Source organism: Cygnus atratus, chromosome 27, assembly GCF_013377495.2.
Source record: "Cygnus atratus isolate AKBS03 ecotype Queensland, Australia chromosome 27, CAtr_DNAZoo_HiC_assembly, whole genome shotgun sequence".
NCBI classification, from domain to species: Eukaryota; Metazoa; Chordata; class Aves; order Anseriformes; family Anatidae; genus Cygnus; species Cygnus atratus.
Genome location: NC_066388.1, coordinates 5,235,078 through 5,261,462, shown reverse-complemented (window position 1 = coordinate 5,261,462; position 26,385 = coordinate 5,235,078). Strand labels below are relative to the sequence as shown.

At 49.8% G+C, this 26,385-nt stretch overlaps 2 protein-coding genes across 2 annotated transcripts; both read right to left on the bottom strand.

Moving 5' to 3' along the window:
- Nucleotides 1–1,546: 1,546 nt before the first annotated feature.
- On the bottom strand, nucleotides 1,547–6,599 carry PRNP (prion protein). The gene is made up of 3 exons (XM_035568786.2): nucleotides 6,473–6,599; nucleotides 5,512–5,591; nucleotides 1,547–3,823 (listed from the first exon to the last, which is right to left on the bottom strand). Exon 3 carries the CDS (start codon nucleotides 3,819–3,821, stop codon nucleotides 3,054–3,056), a length of 768 nt encoding a protein of 255 aa, XP_035424679.1. The 5' UTR covers nucleotides 3,822–3,823; nucleotides 5,512–5,591; nucleotides 6,473–6,599; the 3' UTR covers nucleotides 1,547–3,053.
- Nucleotides 6,600–19,960: 13,361 nt separating this feature from the next.
- On the bottom strand, nucleotides 19,961–25,816 carry PROM2 (prominin 2). Its single transcript, XM_035568785.1, has 23 exons — nucleotides 25,600–25,816; nucleotides 25,329–25,378; nucleotides 24,993–25,195; nucleotides 24,751–24,871; nucleotides 24,534–24,597; nucleotides 24,367–24,456; nucleotides 24,073–24,272; nucleotides 23,923–23,997; nucleotides 23,772–23,835; nucleotides 23,502–23,661; nucleotides 23,253–23,405; nucleotides 22,834–22,957; nucleotides 22,213–22,304; nucleotides 22,046–22,130; nucleotides 21,781–21,927; nucleotides 21,590–21,661; nucleotides 21,424–21,516; nucleotides 21,285–21,338; nucleotides 20,828–20,908; nucleotides 20,612–20,680; nucleotides 20,426–20,515; nucleotides 20,129–20,235; nucleotides 19,961–20,024 (listed from the first exon to the last, which is right to left on the bottom strand). The coding sequence occupies exons 1-23, from the start codon at nucleotides 25,814–25,816 to the stop codon at nucleotides 19,961–19,963; spliced, it is 2,475 nt and encodes an 824-aa protein (XP_035424678.1).
- Nucleotides 25,817–26,385: the final 569 nt, after the last annotated feature.

Here is a 26,385-nt window from a genome sequence, read left to right as displayed (position 1 = left end):
CCATCTGCAAAGACAGTTTCTCCACTTCCCCTTGGGGAAGCGTCCTGCAACATCTGTCTGGAGATGGAGGGGACAAGCTGCTCCTGTGCACCTTGAACTTGGAGCAATGAGAAATCCCACCCAGGACCACAAGCAGGGCTGGGGCAGCTAAAGTGGTGTGTTTTGGGGTGCTGCATCTCTTTGCACCCCTAAAATGACCTGGGAGGATTCTAAGATATTCAACTGCAATTATTCAACTGCAATTATTTAGGATAACCGACCTGCTGAAGGCTGGGTTTGGGTGGCGGCTGGGTTGCTTTCACAACTGAATTGGTGCAGGAGAAAAGCTGAGTAGCAGTCCCAGGGAAGCTTAGGGAAGAGCCAACAAAGTCATAGGGGCTTTTTATTCCCCAAATCCTCCTCTTCATCACCATTTTTTTGCATTGCTCTGAAACAGCAAGGATGTAATGTTGGAGATCTTGATTTTATTTATTCCCCCTCATTTTGGTAACTAGCTCCAAATAATAAAATTTGCTCATTTTCTGCCTGCCATCTATTTTTTCACCCCACTCCCCATTTGGGGCTCCTTACTGATAGTCAGAGATAATGTGGTTACACCCAGTAGCTAATTTCAAGGAAGAAAAAACTTTTGCTCTTTCCAGACACCTATGGGAGCTCTCGATCCCTGTTAACGACTTTTCGTGGTTTCCTTCTCTGAGCAGGCTTCTTGCACTCAGAAATAATAATCTATTTAGTGCTGAATATTTTTTTTCCCCCGCCAGAAGTATGAAAAAGAGACACTTTGGGGGTTTACCTGGAGCACTGCTTGAAGACCAAATCCTTTAGTGTCCTTGTGGGAAGGGGGTTTTGCAGTACAATTAATAGCATTCTGCATGGGCTCAAACCAAACCAGTCCAAGCTGCAAAAAAAGGCACCATCATGCTGAGGTGCCCAAACCCTTCAGTTCGTTTAATTGCAATCTTTAAGCTTCGCTACATTCCAAATAGCCCAAAAGTTGTGCTGTTTTTTGAACTATGGGAGATTCCAATTTCTGGCAGCAGTAAGTATGGTTTGAAGCTTCATGTGAAGTTGTTCAGCATTATCTCCACTGAAATAGCAAACATGAAAGCTCTTTTATTGGACAAGCAGAGGGAGGAATACAAGGTTCAAATGGGGAGAAGATCTCCTGGTCCTCAGCTGTTGTTTTGGCTTTATTAGAAAATGTTTGTTGGATGGCACTGAAGCCAGTTGTGGAAGCAGGGGAGGAGAGGTTAACTCAGATTGTGGTTTCTGGGTTAAATTCAGTGTTAAAGGGGAACAATATGTCCACGTGACGGGAGGCAGGGTCAGAAAGGGCAAAAGAAAGCTGCTTCTATCTGAAGCACATCCCTACAGAATGCTTCAGAGAGAGAAAGTGGGCAAGAAGCGGGGAAAAGGGGAAGAAAATGGGGAAAACAGGTGATGAGACCAGGATGTCACCAAAGCCCTGGGATGGGGTGTGGGATCTCAAGATGGCAAGAGCTAAAACTGCAGGGAGGCGTTCGCATGAAGGAGGCTGACCTGCACCTTCGCTTCACCTGTTTTAATTTGCACCAGATGTCGAACACTTAGAAAAGTATTGGAAGGTAAAATGCAGTGCATGCGCTGTTACAAATTTACAAAACAGTCGCGTATCACAAAGTACATGTTAACTCCATGTCCTGCTTTTGCAGTGAATATCCCGAAAGATTTTGTTGCTCTGTGTTTATGTGTATCTCCACTTAGCTTACACTGATGCAAAAATCATTTAGAATGGTTTGATATCGCCAACAGGGGCATTCAGTGCCAAAATACATGATAAATATCAGATCTATGCGGTGTAAGTAGCTTGACAAGTGTAACTTTACATATGCTACAGGCTATATACAAATCAGCATCAACCAAAGCACAAGAAGCAATAGTTTCAGCTGCCATTGCCATGGCAGCTGTGCCATGAGTGTGTCAAATTATTTGTGAAAGGTGGTTTTCCAGCATCGCCAGTTCCTCAGGGTTCATTTTATCAGTGCTGTTTGCTGTATCAGTCCAGTTTAGCTGATTTAAGTCCCTCCCTGTGTGACTGATCCCCCTGGGAATCCCTTTGGATATATTTTCGCATCCTTTGGGTTACAGTGCTGATGGCAAATGATGACCGTGCTTCCATGGCTGACCGCGCAAGATGCACTCAACACCCATAGCACTTAAAGAAAAACATTTTCTCGGGCTCTAACTGCAGGTGTTACTTTGGGGGGCTTTTCTTGGGCATTCAGGTATTCACACTTGCCTCCTTTGGGCAGGCTACAAAAGGCAGAAAGGCTCAGCTGAAAGCATAGTGGTGCGGGGTGATATTCCAAACCCAGCCCTGGTGGGACTCGGAAAGCAGCTGTGGCTTCAGCATTGCTATTCCAAACCCACTTTTTTTGGGGTGGGGTGTTGCTGCAAGAGGTATTTGCAGCATGCCAGCTGCAGCATTGATATGTTCCTATGTACATGGTGAAGGTGGTTTGGGGGGATTAAAGGGTTAAAACTACACCCAGCAGCCCAGGGTCTTGCTTGGAGCACCCCAAAACCCATAAAACCCCACGGAATGCAAGAGTGCTGAGCATTCATGCTCAGAGTTGCAACACTGGCATGTCCCAGGGAAAGGCGTTTTGGTGTTGCTGTTGCTAAACAGATTAGGTAAAACCCTGCTTCTTAGCAAAGAGGATTTTCAGAAATGCTCTTGCAGGGATGATGAAGGCTGGGCAAGCCCATCTCTGTTGGGCCCATCACTCTTGGGGTGACCCCAAAGAGGAGGAGGAGGAGGTGGTGACGACTGTTTTTTGGGCATCCTACTCCATCACTGGCAGCTGTCCTGACACAACCAGGACAGGGCAAAATTTGCTCACGGTTGCCCAAGTTGGAGCCTGTAGGGAGGCAGTGGGGGACATCAGTGCCCACTCACCCTGACAGCTCTTCACCAAAGGTGGACAAAGTGAGGACGGGGGAGGGGAACCCCTCGGGTGGGCTCAGGGACATGAAGACATCTCACCGTTGCAGGGCTGGGGTGCGACACCCTATCAGTGCATGACAAAGAGAGTGGCAAGCAGGAGGAGGAGGGCGAGCCAAGCATCGGCAGGGTGCAGCCGGATGCCCGAGGCCAGGCGGTACTCGCGGTACTGCTGCACGCACATCTCACGGATCACTTTCGTCACCACCTTGGTCTCCAGCTCCGTCTCCGTTTGGTTTGCCCCTGGGCCAGCCTCCGAGCCGTTCTTCTTGGCAGCGGGGCCAATGTTGTACTCAGTCACTGTGATGTTGAAGCAGTCAGCAACGAACATGTCCTGTGTCACAGGGCTGGTGTAATCCCGGTAGTAAACCCGGTTGGGATAACGCGCTGAGTTCTCGTTCCACCACCTGTACTCGTCGGGGCTGTCGAAGTGGTAGTGCATCCCCGACATGACGCGCCCCATGGCGTAGCCCCCCAAGCCCCCCACCACAGCACCTGCTGCTGCTGCCCCAGCCACATGCTTGAAGTTGGTCTTGGGGGGTTTCCACGGCTTTTGGTGGTGATAGTTTCCTCCACTGGATGGGTTGTATCCCCAGCCGGGGTTGTGGGGGTACCCTGGGTTATGGGGGTACCCTGGGTTGTGGGGGTACCCCGGGTTGTGGGGATAGCCAGGATTTTGGGGGTAGCCGGGCTGGCGGGGGTAGCTGGGCTGGCGGTGGCTCCCAGTGCCCCAGCCACCCCCACTGGGTTTGCCTTTACCCTTCTTGGAGAGGGCAACATCAGTGCAGGCACCAAGGAGCAGGGCCACCAACCAGCAGGTGATGAGGAGCCTGGCCATGGCTGCAGGTACAAGGACAAGCAGTGTGTTAGGGGCAGGGGACAGAGACCCCCAGCTGTCGTCTGCACCATTTGTAAGCATGACAGGCTTTACGCTTGCTTGCATCCAAATCATGCATCATATAAAACACACATCATCCCCTTTAATCTAGCTACAGAATGAACAGTTTGAGCTTAAATGCTTGTTTACTCCCCTCTCTCTCCCCCCTGAACCCCTATATCTCTACCTTCCCTTGCTTGGAACCTCCTGTACAGCTTTCCATAAGCCCCAAGGGCCAGCTCTGCTGCTAACAGCAATTCTCAGTAGTGGAAAAAAGAATTTTGGGGAAAATGCTTAACCAGACCTGAGGTTTACACTCAGGCTCTCCCTGGAGGTTTTCTGCAAAAGAATGAAATTCACTGTGTTTTGCCCAAGTCCCTGTTTATGCACAACAGACCTTAACCGAAAACCAGCTGGTGGTGTCTTTCTGCTTAATGTGTTCGCAAAGCTGCTTACTCAGCATTTTGCTGCTGGCATCCCAGGGGCATGCAGGATGCCAGGAGTCCCTTACACTTACAGTAGCTGGTGGGAGGAAGAAATACCACTTTAATGAGCTGTTATCTCCCTGTGAAACAGTGAAGGAGTAATAAACACTAGGTCTATGCCTTTGGAAAACACCTCCTGAACTGAAAAACCCCTTCAGGTGCCACACGCAGCACGAAGGAGCATCAAGTTACTGCAATCCTCATGATCAGTAAGCGTGTCCAGTAATACAAAAGGGTAGACAACGTGCTGGGCATGCTTTCTGGCTCATCTTGCAGCAAGAAGTAACCGCATTTTGGATCTTGAGTGTTTTTTGCAGGCATTAATGGTCACAAGCAAATCCAAAGACAAGTTTAATGCAGATAACAGATTGCTCTTGTGAGATATTGCTTTTAACAGAGCAAACAGCCACAACAATTTCCTCTTGAAGCCAGAACTTTTTCCTTTTGCATATCAGCTAAGGTTTTATGCTCCATGAAAAAGGACACTAATCTCTTTCTATTCAGGTAGTAATGCCCTTTTACCCCTCAGAAAATTCTGGCCTGAAACAATCTAGGAAAATCTTGAATTGGGACACTTTAACAGCAGCATTTTGGTTGGGATCATTAGCAAGAGTCTTAAATAACAACAGGGAGGATGCAGTGAGGTGACCCCTGTGATGGGGAGGAAACCCAGTCTTGGCAGCTGCTTTTCACCAGGTTTGCTGCTTTCCCAGTCCCACAGTACCCACCCACTTGGGAGCAAGCAACGATGAGATCAGCTAGTTTAAAAACAGCCAGAAGACATGTCAAAAAATTTGGATGGGTGAATGCTCCCTTGGGATCTCAAAGAAGGATTTGGAAAATAAGGAAAAAAAAAAAAAAGCAGCAAGTTGGCCACTCATTTTAAGACATGTGACTTCCTGAAGCAAGTTGCAAGGGGTGGAAAAATAACCCTAAGACACAGCCTTGATGAAAACAGGTTTTGGGAAGGCCCCAAAGGATATTCCAGCCTGGCAGTACCAACCTGATCCCCTAATTGTGCTTCAGCTCTGACAAACCCGGGGAGGGGGGGGGGGGGTTCGGTTGTGTTTGCACAGCTAATTACTGAGCTCTTCAGGTGGCTGAGCTTCTCCCTTAATAAACGCAATTAAAACCCTGCAAGAGATAAGGAATGTGGATGCGCTTACCTGGGGGTGAGGTGCCTGGTCTCAGTAGCTGCTTTCTCTGTTTCAGAGATAATATTTATGATGTGACTGATCTGAGAAGCCTTGAATGGAGATGATTGATTAATTCAGATGATTTATGGCACTCAGGGAGGGGTAGAAGGAGGGTTTTATGTCTGCACCCGTGTTTACAACCACAGCGCCAGCATGGCAGAAGGGAAAGGGAAAATGGAGGTTGCAAAGAGCGACTGCGAACAGCAATTACATGTGTGGGAGCGTGCAGCTGTGTGCGGGGCTGTCAGATGCAGCTTTGGCCCTCGGGAGGAAATCCAGCACCCCCTGCCAAAATCACCCCAGGCCAGGCCTTGCTACAGTGCCCTGGGCACAGACGAGGGTAAAGGAGAAAAGAGAGGAGGTGGAGAAGGGGAAGGGCAAGGGGGAAGAGCAGTGGGGTAGAGGGGAAGACGCTCGGTTTGTGCTTCGAGCCAGGCCCCCTCTGCAATGCTGAGAATTGCTGACCGCCGGTGGCACCCGGGCCACAAAAACGGGGCTGGGGGAGGTGTAAGACATGACAGCTGCTTTCTGATAACATGCCTGCCTTTCAGAAATCCCCCCTTTTTCCGCCCCCCCCAGCACCAGGGAAGCACAATTTTGCACCACTGGGCCCCAGGCTCCCACAACACCGGGCGAATAAAACACTGGGGGTCGACCGGGGGGGGAGGGGGCAGTGACGACATTTTTCCACCAGAATCAGCCCGGAATCGGAATAAACAAGCAGCAGCAAGCAGCAGAGCTCTTTTAAGGCTGGCAGTCTCCTTCGGAGCTGGAAATGCCTATTTTTAGGCAGCAAAGGGAGGGCAGCCCTCATCCCCTAAAGCGATTCAGCCGTCAACACCGTGCAGAGCCCAGCTCTGACCATTGCCCCGGCTGCCCCCCAGCCCCTGCCTGGCTTCGTGCCCCCCAGAGTCCCTGCCCCGGCACTCACCACCGCCTGCTCGGCTCTGGATGATCCAGTCCCGGCCGCAGAGACGGGGGAAGGAATAAATAGCGAGAGGGAGGAGCCGGCTGCTGAGCACAAGCTGCACAGCCTGGCCAGCGTCCTCCTTCCCCTTGGAGAGCACAGCGTTTTGGGTTCTTCCCTATCTCTCCCGGCGTGTACAAGCAATGCAAGAGGCAAAACTGGAAAATTGCAGCGCTTGGCTGGTTTATTCAAGAGTTGTTTGTATTCAATGATATTCAAGAGTTGTTTGTATTTGGGATTTGGGGCCGGGTTGGAAAGCTCAGTGTCAGGGCTCTGGGTGTCGCAGTATGAGAAGCGAAGGAAGCTTTTAGTGGTTGCCATTTGTATCCAAATTCATTAGCTTGTAAAAACCCATCCACTGTAAAATATACAGAGAGAGATACTCTGCAGCTTGATGAGTAGAGAATAAAATAGACTTAGACCAACAGCAGAAATGATGGGTCTGTCTTCTGAGTTCATCTTGCTTGATTGAGTAAAACGGCAGAGCAGTTGCAGAGCTCCTGTAGATGTGTGTTTTGAGGTATGCCTGTACCACAAAAACACTAATTAAAAATGATATGTGATGCTCATGACAAGCTTATATAGCCCCCTTTGTTTGGAGGATAAGGGAATGTATGGCTATAGTGCGCTAATGGCTCAGGCAAGTTTTTCATCTGGCCTTCATTCCCATCCTTTAGGTTAGGCTACGGTAAAAGGGTTGAGTCTGGAGCACCCAGGGGCACTGGCACAGTGGTTAGGAGATGCAATTGCACCTTGAAGCTAATTGCACCCAGATGGATTTCTGCATGGCCGCCCTGGTGGTGCTCCCACCACTGGATTACACAGTACATCTGGCCATAAAGAGGACTCCCAGCCCCTTGCTCCATGTGCTTCTCTATCCATCTGACCAGATTATATTTGAAAACAAACAAACAAACAAACAAACTTCTGTCTGGCAGGAAGTGGGTTGTGCTGGGTGGTTTGGCTGTGCCTGCTTGACATACATATTCATTTCTATATGAAAAAAATAAATAACTGGGTCAGGATTAAGGTCAGCCGATTTAATATTTTATTATAAGGTCAGGCCGATTTAATATTTTTCCTGTAATATGTAGACACATTCATTCCTCTTGTGGGTGCACAGATGGTTCCTGATTCCCTGGGTTTGGCTTAAGCACTCATCAGTGGACTACCTATCTAAAATCCAAAGCATCTGTGAAGGAAATACAGCACCAGGGACTGGACGGTTGAGATCAATCCATCAGTGACTTCTAAAAAACAAAATCTCTCCACCATAATCTGTTTCAGAGGAACTTCTCATCTTGTTTGGGGAAATAGAGAAACTCTGTTGGATCCCAGCTGCAATTAGAACAGGACCAGCCAATTGATTTATTTTATTGTAGAAGTTAGCAATACTGAAAACACCCAAACCTGCAGCATCTCTTTAACAGAGCCACACAAACTCTTTCTGCAGTGTTCCCTGCTTTAAGTATCTTGGGGTGAAATTTCTACTGGCAGCAACCTGAGAGCTGTATCGATCTGTGCTGGAGGTCAGCCCTTCTTTATCTTCAGCCTCAGCCACAGCTTAGGCAGATGCAGTAATGCAATGTTAAGTGAGGAGTGAGTTGGTGCCAGGCTAGAAAGCATTAATGGGCTGTTTTTTCTTGTAACAAATAGAAAGCACTGACTTTGTTTTAATAATGAGAGCTGTGCAAGAGCTGCAAGAGGACCCAGATCCATGTGACCCTACTTCATTGCTTCTCATTGATTTTTTTTTTCTGAAATTTTGGTTTAATTCATGCACAACGCTTCAGTTCACATAGTGCACTCTGGCAATTTGGCTCGCTTGGGGAAAGCCACAGCTTGTAAATGCAGGGGAAAGCATGAAAACAGTTTGCGTGAGGTTTACTGGATTTAAGTTTTTGGGGTGATCTGACAGGTTTTGGAGGTGGGAATTAGAGCACCAAGTCTCACAGCCCATCCCTGTCCTGCAGTTGCTCCCTGGAGCTGGGAACACATCTGGGCTTGAGCTGGCTCAAGCACAGTCACCTCATCAGGAAACCTCTTTAGAATAGAATAGAAAAGAAATTTAGTTTAGTTCAGTTGTAAGAGACCTTCAAATACCACCAAGTCGAACTGCCTGACCATTTCAAGGCTAACCAAAAGTTAAAGCATATTCTTAAGAGCATTATTCAAATGCCTCTTGAACACTGGAGCATCAGTCATGGAGCTCAAAGCATGGAACATCAATCACCTTGCTAGGAATCAGCTAGGAAAGCATTCCCTCCATAGGAAATGCTTTAAACCCTTCAAGGGCAATAATAACTGCAAACAATCTTCCCTTTATGTGCTTGAAGGGTTAATGAAATACATTTTTGTATTTGTAAATTGGTTTATTTTCTGGTATCCCCACAGAACAATCTCTTATGTAAAATGCTCTACTTTGGGATTTTCTTGAGAAGGCAATATCTCGGTGATATCTGGCTCCTGCCTCAATGAGAGCAGAGAAAAGGCAACCTGGGGAATAAATGGGGCAATGGCAGTGCAGGGAAGGAAAGCACCAGGGGCAACTGTACAAGAGAAAAGGACAGATGTCATTCAGTCAGACTTATTTTTCCATGTCATTGTTCAATTAAAAACAAAACAAAACAAAACAAAACAAAAAACAACTATTAAGGGATTTTGCATAGAGCTTCATTGCACACACAGGGTAAAGCTCCACCAGGGTTCAAGTCCCTGGGGACCTCAGGAAAGGCAGGTCCCTGCCAACAAACAAGAAATGCCACACTGGGCCCATTTTTAGAACAAGGGGGTTTTCCACAAGGCTCTGAAGAATTACATAGAAATCTTTACTCGCACATTTATTCTGCATTGGAATGCATGAGGGGAAAGTGCAGCTCATGGATGGTGTTTCTCCTCCACTCTTGAGTGCAGTAAGTTTTCCTGTTAAAAATAAATAAATAAAAAGACTGTACAAATTTGTAGCCCTTTGCCATTGGTAGAAGCAAGCCATGATGCTCCTTACAAAACTGGTGTGAGCAGGACACTGAATGCATGCACCTCCACTCTATCACAGGCAGCAACTGCACAACCTCTGATCCTGTGGAGGAGAAGTCACAGCTAGTTCCTAATCCTGGAGACAGACAAGGACACAAACGGCCCAAAAATGTGCCAGGAGAGGAAACACGAGGGAAAAGCAAGCAAAGCAATTTTTTCAAGCGCCATCTCATGCTGTTTCCAGGATTTTATTTTTTAACAGATGCAGCTCTGTTGCAAAGCCAAAAGCTGGAATGGAAAATGAAAGAATAAATCAATTCATGCCTGCCCCAGCAAATGAGACTGCCTGCAGCCATGGTTCTGGGGCAGGGGGAGGAATTACGTCCCCCATGCTTGTATCTCCTTTGGGTTGCAGGTCGCCGCAGCACATCCTTGCAAATCACTCCACAGGCAGATGGGGCTCAGGTACTGGTGTGACGTGATGCTGTGGGCGGGAGGCTCCTATTGAGGGCATAGCTGGGTGAGCATTGAAAGGCGTTACTGCTTTTTGCAAATAAGTGAGGTAGCTTTCTTATTGTGTTTCCAAGCCACAGCTTGATCCTCGAGGAAGCAAGTTAACTGAAGTAGTTGAATGTGAGCTTTTTTTGGAGAACATACTCACCCTCTACTATTAGACAACTATCTTAAAAGAGCTATAAATATACAGCCACTTGCTACAATCTGATTAGGAGTATAACAAGCTCTGTTGGTGTACATCTGCTATTCCATGCAGGGGCCTGCCTAAACTCTTTACAGATGGGGGCATCCCTGACTACAGGCTGATGCCTTCCCAGTGATGCACTGCAGCTTTAAAAGATAATCTGCAAGGAGTACAACCCCCCAGAATTTGCAGGGAGTGGCCCTGCTGGCTCTAGTGACATCACTCAGGTGCTGAAACTGTTTTTATTTTTTAAATAACTGATTTTTAAAAAAATAAAATAAAATAAAATAAAATAAAAGCTTTTTTTTGGGGGGGGGGATACTTTTTCATTTTGGAATAAGCGTTGGTAATAAAAGTGCTTTGAAAGAGGAAAAAAAAATCAAGTCTGGGTGCTGCAAGCAATAGCTAGATGAATTTATGGAGAAATCAGGCTACATGGATAAGTAAATCACAGTCCTTCAAGGAAGAAGTTTGCTGTCTGAATTCAGATTCAGTATGACATTTTGTTTAAAAATAACTTGTCCTGTGCCTCTGGAGAAACTGCCATGGGACACTCAGGGTCAGCGCCTTTGGGGTGAACAATTTGCTTCTGTGTCTGGGAGCATGAGCATGTAGAAGAACCAAAATCCTTAACAGAAAGAGCACATTATGTCCTTTCCTCTCAATAACTTGCTTGTTTGTTTGAACAGACAAGGGCAGGCAGCATTTGGGCTCTTTTAAACCTCCATAAAGCTGCAGGAACAAATACTCAGCCAGTGATGCTTTAATCCAGCTTCCTATAAACTTACTCACAGACCTTCCCCAAGTAGCGCAGGACTAACCTGTTGGATCCTGTGCAGGAAAAGCTGAATATCTTTACCTTTTTTTTTTTTTTTTTCAGGGCTAGTAATATCTGACTCACCAGGAGGCTTTCCTTCACCTCTCTCATTTATTTTTAACTTGCAATCCCCTTGGAAGACTTTCAGAAACGGGAGCATGATCAGATGACATAGTGCGGCAGCACTGAGGTCAGCTCCTTAAAAATAATCCAGGGCACACCCCAGGCGGGCACTCCCATTTTCATTGTTTTTACATAAATCATCTGTGCCAGTCTCAGATGCAGTTTCAGGAAATTGCTTCAGTGCCAGTTCCTATCCAGATGTACGTCAGCTGCGAGCTGAAAGCGTGCAGGAGCTTGCCGAAAGCCCGGCTGACTTATTGGAACATTGTCCCTGCAGTGGGAAGGGTGATGGGAGCAGAGATGATGCAGCAGTCCCTGGGGCTGCCTCTGAAATGGGTCTGGTTTGAACTGGGAGAGGGGCAAAACTAATCAGTTTCCCCTACGGGAATTTCAGAAAACACAGGCTGTTTTGTTTTTAATTAAGAAAAAAAAACAAAACAAAAAAACTGATATGACACAAGATTGGAGACGGTGAAATGATAAAGAGAACTGTAAAGTTTTTTTTTTTTTAAATCCATATTTTTTTCTATACATAATTTTGGTCTAGATCTCTGCTTTGTTTATTCACAGGATTTGTCTATTCACAGGAGACTGAATCAAACTCTCACTCCCAGTGACATGGTTTCTAATTCAAGTGCTTGGGGAGGATGAGATGATTAAGCCCACTTCTCTCACCAAACGTGTGTGCAAATCTCCTTAGCCCAGCTGCTCCTGCCCTAATCTCCCCCTCTTCCCACAGGTAAAGTTTTCCAGGGCCATGTCCACCTTGTTTTCTACCATTCCCACTGCTGAGCATTCATCCCTCTTTCCTCCAGGTGTCAGTAAAACAAGCAAAGATAAACTGGGCTTGGGCAATGTGTGCCTTCAGGGGAATTATTATATTTTTTTTTAGGCTTACAGCTATTAGGGTTTTTAACACACTGAAACAGTTTCCCACATGATGTGCACCTTTCCATGCATTTTGACACATCTTCCAGCTGGGAAGCTGACAGGCTTTTTGCGAGGCTTGTGCTGTGGGTCAGGCTCATGCTGAGATGGGCCTGGGGGAGCAGTCCCAAGGTAAGGCTGAGGTTGCCATCAAATATATCAATGGCAAGAGGAGGGCCAAAGAGAATCTCCATTCTTTACTGGGTGTAGGGGGAACATGACTATAGAGGATAAGGAAAAGGCTGATGTTCTTAATGCCTTCTTTGCATGTCTTTACTAGCCAGACCACTTATCCTCAGGGTATTCAGCCTCCTGAACTGGAAGTCTGGGATGAGGAGCAGAAGAACCTTCCCACAATTCAGGTGGAAACAGTTAGAGACCTGCTGCTCCACCTGGACTGTCACAAGTCCGTGGGGCCTGATGGCATCCACCCAAGGGTGCTGAGGGAGCTGGCAGATGTGATTGCCATCATCTGTCAGTGGTCATGGTCATCCAGAGAGGTCCTGGATGACTGGAGACTTGTTAATGTGACACCCATCTATTAGAAGGGTCGTAAGGAGGATCCGGGGCTCTACAGGCCTGCTAGCCTGACCTCGGTGCCAGAAAAGGTGATGGAACAGGTCATCTTGAATGCAATCATGCAGCATATGTGGGACTACCTGGGGATCAGGCCCAGTCAGCATGGGTTCATGAAAGGCAAGTCCTGCCTGAACAACCTCATCTCCTTCTATGACCAGGTGACCTTCCTGGTGGATGAAGGAAAGCCTGTTGACGTAGTCTACCTAGACTTCAGCAAGGCCTTTGATACAGTCTCCCATAGTATTCTCCTGGAGAAACTGGCAGCCCATGGCTTGGACAGGTACGCTCTTTGCTGGGTTAAAAACTGGCTGGACGGCCAGGCCCAGAGAGTGGTGGTGAATGGAGGGAAATCCAGCTGGTGACCGGTCATAAGTGGTGTTCCCCAGGGGTCAGTGTTGGGGCCCATCCTTTTTAATATCTTTACTGATGATATGGATGAGGAATTGAGTGCACCCTCAATAAGCTTTCAGATGACACCAAATTATGAGGAAGTGTTGATCTGCCAGAGGACAGGAAGGCCCTGCAGAGGGACCTGGACAGGATGGATCAGTGGGCTGATCGATGGACAGGATGGATCGATAGGCCAATGGGAAGAGGTTCAGCATGGCTAAGTGCTGGGTCCTGCACTTTGGCCACAACAACCCTATGCAGCGCTACAGGCTTGGGGCAGAGTGGCTGGAAGCTGTGCAGAGGAAAAGGCTCTGGGGGTGTTGGTCGATGCTCACCTGAACATGAGCCGGCAGTGTGCCCAGGTGGCCAAGAAGGCCAACGGCATCCTGGCTTGTATCAGGAATAGTGTAGCCAGCAGGACCAGGGAGGTGATCGTCCCCCCGTACTCTGCTCTGGTGAGGCTGCACCTTGAGTGCTGTGTTCAGCTTTGGGCTCCTCACTGCAAGAAGGACATCGAGGCCATGGAGCATATCCAGAGAAGGGCTACAAAACTGGTGAAGGGCCTGGAACACAAGTCCTGTGAGGAGCAGCTGAGGGCACTGGGGTTGTTTTGTCTGGAGAAGAGGAGGCTCACGGGAGACCTTATTGCTCTCTGCAACTACCTGAAAGGAAGCTGTGGGGAGCTGGGGGTCGGCCTCTTCTTGCAGGTAACTAGTGATAGGACTAGAGGGAATGGCCTCAAGTTGTGCCAAGAGAAGTTCAGGTTGGAAATGAGGAGACGTTTCTTTTCAGAAAGAGTAGTCAGGCATTGGGATGGGTTGCCCAGGGAAGTGGTGGAGTCACCGTCCCTGGGGGTGTTTAAGGAAAGGTTGTACGTGATGCTTGGGGACATGGTTTAGTGGGTGACATTGGTGGTAGGGGGATGGTTGGACCAGATGATCTTGGAGGTCTCTTCCAACCTTAAATGTTCTATGATTCTATCTTATATGTCAAGGAGATATTATATACCAAAGAGATGTTATATACCAAATACTCAGAGACATTAGTACCAAATCTGCTCCATGTTTCATTCTTTGCCCTTTTATTTTGGAAGGGGAATTGCTGCTGGGGAAAAGCTTTACTGTCCCCTGTGTGGGAGCAAGAACAAGCCAGTAATCATGGTCTAATGCAGGGAAGAGACTAGGGAGAGGAATGCTGCTCCAAAGATGCTCCAGATGCTCATGCAGAGTTGTCATGGGCACGATGCTCCCCATAGCCATCTCCATGGCTACCTCAGCGCTGAGCATTGGAGATGCAAGTGTTGCAGAAACTACGTTGTTAGCTTAAAAGCTGCGTGCTCACTTTTACCTGGTATAAACAAGCACCATTTGGGATGATCCAAAAGGTTTATCCCCAGGGATGCTAGCTGTTTTTCAGCCAGAGCTTGAAGGCAGCTGAGATTTGCAAATTTTTTATTTATAAAAAACTGAGATTTGTAACATCATGCCTCAGACGCACAGTTACAGTGAGTGTACTGGGGTGCAGACGAAGCTCTTTTTTTTTTTTTAATGCAGTGTGATAAAAACAAACAAAAAAACCCACACATAATATTCCTGCTTTTAGAATCAAGCCAAGATTATCCTATGGGCATGACTTTCCTAAAGGGAAAAAAAAAGAAAAAAAAAAGCTACCTCCCAATTAGTCCAGCATGCAGATAAGGAAGTTGAACTTTGCTTGGGGTGTGGAAAAAAATCATTTAGAATTGTGTTTTCTTCCCTGGGTAGCAATTACCTGTAAGCAACAGCAAAGACTTCGCACCATAGCAACATCTAGATGTTGCCAACCAGTTAATATATCTGCAACTGAGATGTGTTAGCATGGGTGGCTGAGCTGATACACTACAGCCTGCAACTCTCCTAAAGGATTTATTCCTTATTTCTATCTCCTGCTAACTCCCACCAGCTCTCAGCTGTAGCATAAATGCTGTGGCTTGCAGACTGCTTGGAGAAAGCTGGGATAAGAAAAGTTATGTTAAATCTGTACAGAACCACTATGGATTAGATTACAAGGATAGAAACATGTAGGCTTGTCAGGGCTTGGAGTTGCTATCTAGCAGGGCTTAAGGAGGACGGAGGAACATAAATCTTGCCAAGGGACCAGGAAGATTGCTCACACCAGGCTTGGCACAATGAGGTATCTTGCAAGCAAAGCCCCATCTGCAACCATTAAATAGGAAATAATAATCAGTGCTAATAATACAACATGGTTTATAATTCCCAGGGTATTTTATTGTCTGTATTCTGGCCAGAAACATCTGCACCATTCAAAATATTTTTATGGTATCAATAGTCCAAGGATTTTGTCACGTAAAAAATAAATTAAGCTGGAGCAAATCCTCTGGGACTTGAATTCTCACCAAGCTCAGCATGTGTGGGAGCTGGAGTTATTCTGCTAAAGATTCATTAGGTCATCCATTGCACAAAAAGAACCAAAGATGTTTAGTTTGGTACAATCATGTCAACTCCTCAGCAGAGATTAAATTATGTAAAGCTGCAAATTGGGGTATTATTGCTCCCTCAGTAACCACTGTAACTCTTCTGCAAAAATAGCTTTAAAGGGAATATCTTGGGGACTGGGATGAGAATGAAGTTTGGAGTAACATTTTGCTGCAGCTGTTTCTTCTGGAGATGCTACAGTTTTAGCTTTTGGAGATATTTTAAGGAGATGATGAGAGAAGTAGATGTAAAAGGACAAAAGTCCTTTTTCTGGAGAAAAAAAGAGGTCGGTGTTCCTTGAAAAATAGAAAGGAATAAAAGGAAAATGAAAAAACAATAGTAAGCCCTCATGTTATTTTAATTCCAAAAATAGGCAGATTGTGGTAGAATTGGCTGTAAACACTTTTCCTGTATTTTTTCCTTAGTTCCCACCAGTTTCTTATTTCTGGGACTAAGGAAAAGGGATTTATGTCTCAAAATAGGTGTTGGTGGGGAACTGCACCTGGGCTAGCGCCAGAGCTCCTGGCTCCTGCTGCTGTCTAGCCATTGATCTTCTGTAGACACTTCTCAGTGTCAGTCGTCGAGCACAAGGAAGGTGTGCCAGGTGAGGTGCTGCAGGGGTTGAATTTCAAGAGAGAAGATATGAGAAGGGAAATGGTTTAATGGTTTAGTTAAATGCACAGAACACAGATCCCATACAAAACAAGACAGAGGAAAAAAAAAAAACTCTGATGAAGGAGATAACTACTTTTTGTAAAACACACTGCATCCAGGAGCTGGAAATAAGTCATTTCTAGTCTTTATGTTACCAATAAATGAGCAGGGGGAAGGTGTGTCAGCCTACAGAAGGGAGTGTACGGGGTCTGACAGGGATGGAGTTCATTTCACCACAGTGTTGTGTTCTGCTCTTCTAGCTAGATCAGTGTTGATACCTCACCAACATTTTGGCTCCTGCTGACACAGAATCAAGGCTGTCTCTTGAGCCCCTTCCTCCCCCCCAAAAGACAGTAGGCTGAGGCTAGGCAAGAGCTCCAGGGGACATCACTGTTGCAGCCAACCTAAACTGACCAAAGAGATATTCCATACTGTATAATGTCATGCTCTGCAATAAAAGCTGGGGAAGTGAAAGCAGAAGGGTGTGTGTGTGTGTGTATGTGTCTCTTGTTATGAAAATAGTGTCTGTCTTTCCAAGCAACTGCTACATGTATTGAGGCCCCTCTACCCAAGAAGTGGCCGAACATCACTTTGTCATGGGAATTAGAGACTATTTTTTTCTCCTTTTGGTTCTGTGAAGTCTGTTTTTTTTTTTTCAGGTGGAGTGAGAGAGTGGGCCATTCATTGATGAGAGTGGTGGTGCCCATTGGTTGTTAAACCACTGTAGAAGGCCCCTTTGGGAAGGAATCAGAAGTTATTCATAAACCTCATGACCTTGCTTCAGCTGAGGAATCATTAGCCAGCTTGTCCTCATTATCATTTTTTTTCCTAAAAACTAAAAAGAATCCCCAGTCTATTTGGTTTAGAACAATTTTCTGGATTATTCATTGGTTATTTACTACTAACCCAGAGATGCAACCAGTCATGTTTTTAATCTGTCTATCTACCAAGCAGGAAACAGCACTACGGTACTTCTGACCATGCATATTTATAACAATCATCTCTCTTGGGATGAACTCCTCTGTTATTCATTGCTCATCTGTGTGGCACTTCATTTACTATGGTCCAGCTACAAGAAATAACTTTGGTAAGAAGAACTAATTGAATTAGGCTCCTTTGTTTGCACACTTGTATGGTTTTTTAATCAATGGATCAGCCCAACAAATATTTTCAGTTACTCGCCTTTTCAGGTAGATAAGCCCTTTGCTCTTCTATACCACATACTGAGTATAATTTTATTTAAAATGTAGTACTGCTGTTGAGAGGGGCTTAAAAACATGAGGTATACCTTTCCTTTATAATTTTGTAAGAATTACATGATTGTAAGACTTCAAAATACACCCAGAAGGTTTGTAGATGTGTTTTCTAATTGAATTCCAGGTACTAACATCTCTTCTCTGTACCCCACTGTGGTACCCCTGCCTCTCCCCTCCACCAGCCTTCCTCTGAAGACAAAATCACAGAATCATTAGGGTTGGAAAAGACTTCCAAGATCATCTGGTCCAACCATCCCCCTACCACCAATGTCACCCACTAAACCATGACCCTGAGCACCAGGTCCAACCTTTCCTTAAACATCCCCAGGGACGGTGACTCTACCACCTTCAGTTCCAATGCCTGACTGCTCTTTCTGAGAAAAAAAATTCTCTTCATTTCCAACCTGAACTTCCCCTGGCACAACTTGAGGCCATTCCCTCTAGTCCTATCACTAGTTACCTGCAAGAAGAGGCCAAGCCCCAGCTCCCCCGGTTGCCAGCTGGAAATGATTCATTTTAAAGACAACTTTTGCTGGTGACACCACCACATAGTTTTTATATGGGCTGAAGACATCCCATTGGGTTTCTGCAGAAATTCTTTGAACATGCACTCACCAAAGCCCTTCTTTGCAAAAAGGCTTTGCAATACTGACCTCTGCTGGCAAATACTGCATAGAACCAGATGGCTTTGGGCAGCAACAACCTAAATAATGCATAATATAGGTATTTTATGCATTATTGCTGGCTTTGGGTAGCAATAATCCTTTAATAATGCATAAAATGGGGTATTTCCCTGTCAGTTACCAAGTAGAGAGTATTTCAGTTAGGGAAATGCAGGGAAATCCTCACTCACTTTGAAGGCACGGATCTGTCAACCCCTTTATAGATTTCATAAATAATAACTTGCTGATAGGGTCAAAGTGCTTTAAAGATTATGGAGGATACTACAGAAATTTTAGACATTTCCTACCACAAAGCCATAAATGCTGTAAATTGGAAGTCAAAGGCCCCGGCTGTGTTTCCTTGCGGGGAAGCAGCTTCCGAACCACAAAACATATGAAACATATACCATTTCAGCTAGTGGAGCTTGAAAATGATCCCCAGCTCTGGCAGGGTCTCCTACCCACAAAATTGAGGACTTATCCTGATTTTTTGCCCCCCGCTCTCCCCCCCCAACTTACCTCTAATTAATTTTAAGAGGTGGGTTTACTTATGTCTCATCTTTCAGGCCTTGGGCAAAGGGGTTTCTTGCTTCCTAAAAATCCCTGCAACCACCACAGGGGCTGCTTTTTTTCACCAGCCTCTTCGAGGACTACCAGAAACACCAGCCAGGGCCAAGCAATAATAATTAATGATCATAAATGCTGGTGAATATCTCCAGTGCACTGAGTACCCAGCCTGGAGGGTCCCCAGCCCCACAGGGGTTCTGGGTCTCCATTCCTGTGACTCCAGCACGTCTCCACCGAGGCCCCTGCCTGGGTCCGGGTGGCTGGAGCCGGGGTCCCATGGGTAGCTGGGCCCAGCCTTGCCACCTCTTGATGATGCCCTGCCCCAGAGTCCTTAAGCCGCCACCTACCCTTGGCTGCAGAGCGTTCCCAGCCCTGGAGCTCCAGAGGCCACTGCTCCGAGGCCTCTCCTCCCTGGCACGGCCATGGAGTGCCCCAGTCATGGCCTCTCATGGCCCTCATGGCACTCCCGCAGCATCTCCTCAGCCTTCCCAACCCGCAGCTCCCCTTAGCCCCAGATCCCTCCCCTGGCTCCGGAGCCCCTACAGCCATGGCCTCATCCCCACCATGGGCAGCCTCAGCCCTGGGAGCCTCTGAGGGGGCAGAGGGGACTGTGGGCCCAGCATGCTCCCCCAAGGGGCTGCATCCCTCAGGCCCAAACGGTTCCCTACAAAGACCCAGCACTGGTGATCGCAAAAAAAAAGGCAGGTGGTGGTGGGTTTGGCATGGGAGGGTTTAATGTGCTCCATTCCTGGGTCCATCCTGGGAGCAGAGAAGCATCGCAGTGTGCTGCTGCAGGAGGGCTGCGGTGGGTGGGAGGGAGTCGGGTGTGCATCCCAGCAGGGTCTGTATGTGCAGCGGGAGCACCAGCGGTCAGCGGGATCTGCGGGGGCACATCCTGGCACCCTCCATCAGCCAGGCTCTGGGGGTGTCCCTGATGAGTGCTCAGACACTGAGGAAGAGATGTCACAGGGATCTGGGGTCCTACAATGCACGGACACAAGTGCCCCTGTGCCCAAGAAGGATGTACAGACCCCAAGGACACTGAGGAAGGGTTGTTGGAGGGACCTGGATCCCTACAGCACATGGACACAAGTGCCCTGCGACTGGGAAGGATTCTCAGACCCTGAAGGACACTGAGAAATAGATGTCAGAGGGACCTGGAACCCTACAACACCTGAGTGTCCTATGCCCAGGAAGGATGCTCAGACCCCCAAGGACACTGAGGTGGAGGAAGCCTTGTAATGTTTGGACATGAGTTTGACAGGCAGGAGCTCCTGAAGCAAGTGCCTCAGGTCTTAGCCTGCCACCATACCTGGCAGAGCCTGGCCTAGAGCTTGAGTGCTGTGACACGGGGGATGTGGAAAGGACAGGTCTCCTCTGACCCTGTAGAGCTGTAGAGGGAGAAGGAGAAACAATCAGATGGTCGAGGAGGAGCACACAACTCCCCTCCTTGCATCATCCTAGGGAGTCTGCCCACCCTGTGTCCACTGCTTACATGAGTCTGTTGCGGATGGGGCGGAAATGTTTGGTGAGCCTTATGGCGAAGATGATGTTGGGGATGAGGAAGAAGGTGCAGCATCCCAGGCTAAACCAGAAAGCATTCTGCAAGGAGAGAGCACACAGGTCCTGCTTGGCTGTTCAGGGAGAGGCAGGCCCAGAGGGGTCTAGGGAGTCTTGTGTTAGCTGGTCCTGATGTGGGGGCATCAGGGCTGCCGTCGGCTTCAGCTGCACTGAATATGTGCTACTTTGGGTAAGGGCATCCACAGAGGGACCACGACCACAGGGTCCTTACCCAGGGGTCAGCAATGCGGTCACACAGGATCACCCGCCCATTGTCCAGGGCCGTGGCAAGTGGCTGGCATGAAGCCACATCCTCCCTCAGCTGGAACAAAAAGTGAGGAGGCAAAGTGTAAAATCACTCCCAGCTCAGGGAGATGCAGTTCGCTTCCTCAACTCCACAGCAAAGGCATGCACTTACCGTGTGCCCAACCCAGTGTAGGTACTGTGCAAAGTACCTCAGCTCCTTCCTTGTGAAGCAGCCAATCTCCTGGGCAGAGGGAAGGCAGCATGGATGTGAGGCTTGGAAATGAGGGCTGGAGGTGCTCCTTCCCTTCTTCCAGAGCCTCTTTACCACTTTTCCTTTCTGTCTGTGGGGAATTGTATCCCCCTGAAGCCTCATCCAGCCCTGGCTCACCTGCCGGAGGATCTGCTGGGCTTGCAAGGGCAGCTGGGCCTCCATCGAGGCTGTGGTGGCCAGCGTTGTCTTCACCCGCTCCTGGAGAAGCACAGGGAGCACAGAACACCCTTAGAGCAGTGAGCATCACTGGTCCAGTGGGACAGGTGCCCCAGGTGTGTGGGGAGTGGAATGTGCAGAGTGAGGCTTCAAATTGGGTCTGATTATTGGTAGGCAGGGAGAGAGAAAACTCCTGGCAGGGAGTGGGCTAAACAACATGGGATGGCTCTATCAGGGATGCAGCTTTGAGTGCTGCAAGGGGGTTCTAATTTGCAGCAGCGAAACTGAGTCACTGAAGAAACCAGTCCTCCTGGGGTTACATCTTTCCTGGGCTTCCATCACCCTATAAATCACTTCTGGGATGCTGGGTAGCAAGACCCATATGGCACTGCATATTTTTTGGAGCTGAAAATAGTACCTGGAGGTGTGGTGCCAATTGAGAGAGGAACCGGATGCTTTCTCCCAGCTTCACCTGCAGGACAGAGAGGTGAAATAGCTGCAAAATCCCTGTTCCCCCCTCCACAGTGACATAAGATGCCTGTCAGACATGGACTCACCACCAAAGCCTCCTGTGTTTGCACCGTGGAGTTTTGTATCTGCCACAGGGCTTGGGCCTCGGTAGCCAGCCGCCCTGCCACTGTGCCATTCCTCTGCAGGGAACAGTGGGATGAGGACAGCCCTCTGGGCATGCAGGTAGCCCCTGCTGCCTGCCCTACCACTCACCTGCATTTTCTGCAGCCCCTCCAGGCTCCTTGCAAGGCCAGGGAGGCTGGTCTGCACTACAGGGATTTTCATCTAGAGGAAGATAGAGTCATAGTCTGCCCGAAAACCAGCCCTGGAAAGTGGCCCCCTGTTGGGCTGGCCACAACATGCCCACCAGTGGGGGGACCATCTCCCTGTCAGCATCCCCTCACCTCCTCCTGGAAGCGTCCGTAGTCTACCTCGTCCACGCCGCTGTGGGCAAAGGTCTCCAGATCCTGCCTGCCCTCACTGCGGAGGAGCCGCACATCACCAAGGTGCGTTGTGAAGTCACCCAGGCGTTTTTGGAAGTTGGCCGTGTACTGCAGGCGTGAGACAGGGGGATGCCACAGGTTTGGGACCAGGTACCTCCATCACATTAGCTTCAATAAAGCTCTTGCATTCCCCTTCCCAGAAGCTCTGGTTGAAGCCAGCCCTCACCTTGGGGGTTTTGAGGTGCTCATCCAGGTCATATGACTTCTCTAGCTGCAGCACCTCCCACAGACCTGCACCACTCTTGCACTCCCTGCAAGTTGAAGGGACAGTGGCAACATCACCACAAGCCTCACACTAATTAGGGGCAGAGGTGGTATCCTGTGAGCACCTACCGGTAAGTGGTGCTGAGGTTGGAGTCTCTCCTGAGGTTGAGCTGGCGGGTGAGGTTCATGGATGGAGGCAGGTTCCCAGGGGTGTCAATGAACTGGGCAAAACAGTAAGAAAAAGAGGGGTAGAGTCAGACACAGGCACTCCCAGACATGATTCTGGGGTTGCTCTGCCCTCACAGATGCATGTTGGGGTACCCCATCCCATCTGGAGCTAATCTTGCATGTATTTGTATGATGTTGGGAACGGAAGCAGAGGAGAGCCCTTTGCACGGCCCTGCCTGTGTGTGCATGACTGCAGGATAAAGCCTGGTGCCATTCCCAGCCCCACAGCAGCATGTCACCAGTCACAAGCAGCTCAGAGCACCCCAGCCACCCCCAGCATCCCCAAACACCCAGGGGACAGGGGTGAAGGTGGGAGCATTGTCACTCCAAACAAATTAACCAGCACAAAGCCAATTTCCTGCTGCTGTTGCAAATCCAGCGGCCTAATCCTCATCTTAATATTCTGGTCTAGGATAAGGCTTTCCAAGCAGGGTTCAGGGAGAGGAGGCAGAGCATTTGTAGGCATCTTGGTGTACCCAAGCAGACGTGTATGGAGTGATGGACAGATGCATGGCTACCCACCTTATAAATCTCCTGGTTGACCCAATTCCTGCAAACCAATGTCTGGATGTTGCCCCCAACCAGGAACGTGGCAAAAACCAAGAGGATGAGGAGCCAGGAGAACAGGAAACCCAGGCCTACGCCACTGAAAGAGGGAGAGGAGGCACGGAGGCACTGCTGGCAGCTTTGCAGACCTGAGCAGGCTTGCGGCAACCTGCCCAGCCCTGCGGCTCCTTCCTGCGCCTGGGCATGCTGGCTGGGCGCAGGAGCTGCGGGCTCCCAGGGAGGAGCAGCTTCTCCCAGACCTGCTGGTGCAGGCGGTGGCTACAAAAGCCTTTCTGCTCAGGTGGCTCCACATTCGTCCCTTTGATTTTGACCCCCTCTGTTTTTGGGGTGGCATGAGATGGCTACAGACCCCTGGGACCCAGAGGGATGCTTACACCATAAGGAACTTGGCGCCAGCTTCTCCTCGGCACTCGTAGTCACTTGGGTCCTCCCGCTTGGAGAGCCCATATGCCCCCAGGGCCATCCCCACCACGTTGCAGGCAGTGATGAGGAGGATGATGGAGCACAGTGCCATGCCCGTGATCCACCTGGAGAAAGTTGCAGCCTCACGATATGGTCCCAGATATGAATCATGGGGGCTCAGCACCCACCTCCACTGCACCCCCAGCATCCATTTGTGTCACCTGTACCGCTCGAAGCGCTCCACCTCACGGAGGAAAGGCTGGGTCCGGTTCTCTGCCTTCAGCAGGGCCTCGCTGACATGCCAGGTATAGTCAGGGAGGGGGAAGCCATCGGCAATGCTCTGCACCTTCTCTGACACTTGGGTCATCTCCTCCTGCAGCTCTGCGGGACCAAGACCATGGTGAAGTGGGTCCATGTGTCCCATGCCACCTCCCTAAACCCAGATTTACCCCACGGAGGGCAACACTGATCTGCATGGGCATCTTGCTCACCCTGAATGACCTGTGCCATCCTCTCCACAGCCAGCTCTGGGATAGAGTTGAAGGTACCGTTGCCCTGTGAGGAGAAGAGAGGGTAGGAGCAGCTCAGACAGGGCTGCCTATGGGCATCAGGCTACCCCACTTCAACCCCATCAGCCCCTACCTGCCGAATCATCTCTGCAAAATCACTTTGGGGCAGACCAGCCAATGTCTTCAAAACCTTCTCCACTGAGGGCACCTAGGTGGTGGGAGAAAGCATCCCATGAGCCTTGTGGGTGCCAGAGGGGCAGGGGGGACCAGCACCCTGTCTCACCTTGCTGTAGTCAGCACCCAGCTCCAGGCTCTGTGCCCTGCCCAGGATGCTGGCGCAGGAGGTACAGCGTGGGTCGTCTAGGAGTGCGACCACACGCTGCCGCCGTTCCTGCAGCACTGGCTCCAGCTCAGCCCGTGCCGCTGTCAGCACCCGCACCGTCTTGTCGAGAATCTGTAAATGGTGCAGCGAGGTCTGTAGGTCTTAAAGAGAAAGCCCAAGGCTAGTTCTCACTGCTCCACTTGGCCACCCCAGTCCCTGGCAAGGCTTTGACAGTGGCCCAAGGGAGAGCCATACCTCCTGCCCTGTCCTGCAGGTCTGCCAGTGCTGTGTAGGTCATTGCCTTCAGCTGTGCATGGATGGAGAGTCCCACGCTGCGACTTACTCCTGCAAGGCACCGTGATAGCATCAGCTGCTTGTCCCAGCCCAGGCTGGGGTGCACTGGGAGCTTGTACAATGCTTACCTGCCAGGTCGGAGATTATCCGCTGCCGGGGCACTTCAAACTGGTCCACCACCATCTGCACACCCTGCAAAGAGAGAGGAGCTGGTGTATGGGGGCACATGGCAGTAGCATCCTCCAAGAGGGGATGAAACCCTACTTTTCCATTAAAAATGCACCAGCTTCACCTGACCTCCCAGTCTGCTCCACCCTGGGATAGCAGAGTTGCTTGGGGACCCACCTGGGGGACATTGTCAATGTGCTGCCGCAGTGTGCGCAGTGTGTCTGGAACAGCACCAAGCCCTGGCTCCATCTGCTCCTTCACCCGTTGGTTGGTGACCAAGGCACAGATGGCACTGGTCCTGCCAGGGACAAGCAGGCAGTGATGGCGGGGTCCCACAGAGCAACCCCATCCCTGTCCCCATGGGCACGGTCCACCCTGGGGTGAGGGGGGACAGTGGTGGAGGGCTTTGGGGCACTCACAGGATGATGAGGGAGGTGATGGAGAGGCAGATGAGGAGGCAGCGGCGCCGGCAACCCAGTGAGCGCCGATGGGCACGCAGGCGGCCCCCGCACCGCTGCTGGCTCCGGCAGTAGCAGAAGCACAGCCCAGCCACCGGAACAGCCACAGTGAAGAGCAGAGCCACTGCAGCACAGATGACGTAGCCCAGCTCGTACTGCACGACCTGTGTGATGGCAGAGCACAGTCAGCATGGTCACATGCAGATTTTGGGGCACTCCATCCACTCACTGTCATGAATTCCCCATCCTGGGCAGGTGCCACTACCATGGCTTCCCTGTCCCCATGTCCCTGCTCACCTGTGATGTCCGAACTGAGCTGGGGTCATTCAGGGCTGCCCTGAGCAGCTCTGTAAAAAAAACCATGAGGCCAGTGAATGCGCTGGGGGCAGCTCCCATGTCCCACAAGATGCATCCCCATCCCTCCCCTGGCAGTGTACCACTCGGTGCAGGGACAAAGCAGCTCAGACCCCGCTGACCATTCCTAGGTGACTAGCACAGGGATTGCAGAGGGGCTCCTAGGGATGGTGGCACTCACGGAGGTAATGTCATGGGTCCCTGGGAGACTCACCTGTGGGCAGAGGGTTTTGCTGGATGAGGTCCAGGTAGTGTCGGACGAGGCTGTAGAGGGGGTCGAGTGAGCTGGCCACCCGGTGCAGTGCTGGTACCCGGATTTCGGCATGGGTGTCGGTGAAGCGGAGGATGCTGCCAGGGCTGCTGGGGTGGCATTGCTGGGTGCCGGCCGGGCGCAGCAGCACCCAAGTGAGGAGCAGCCTGGCCGCCTGCATGGCTTCGGCGGTGAGGAGAGAGCTGGGCGGCCCCGTCAGCCTGCGAGCGCACGGAGGGGCATGCCCGGTCCTGGCTGGCTTCTCTGGCTGCTCTGGGAAACCTGCCTGACAGGTCGGCTGCTGTGTTGAGCCCAGACGCTGCCGCAGCTGCTCCCCAGGGCTCCCCGGGGCATCTGGGCTTGGCTGGGCTGTGCAGAGGCGGGGTTATGAGCCACACAGTTTTCCAAACCATCCCAGGCCTGTTTTACAACCACTGAGTCCCCCCAGTCCCCATCATCCCCATGGGCAGCAAAGCCCCCTCACCCTGGGCTGGAGGAGTCCCAGGGCTGTATCCTGCAAGCCAGCATGGGCTGAGCACTAGTGGCAGGGACGGCTGGAAGCAAGACTGCTTCCCCTGGGGGGCAATGTGCAGTGTGGCGCAGTTCCCCCCAAGAAAAGGCACATTTTCCCCAGCCAGGGGTGCTTGCAGCACCTTACTGGAGAAGATGGGGGACACCAAGCGCTGCTCCTCACAGCCCTTCTGGGAATGAGATGCAAAATGGACTGGAAAATCCTGCCCTGGACATACA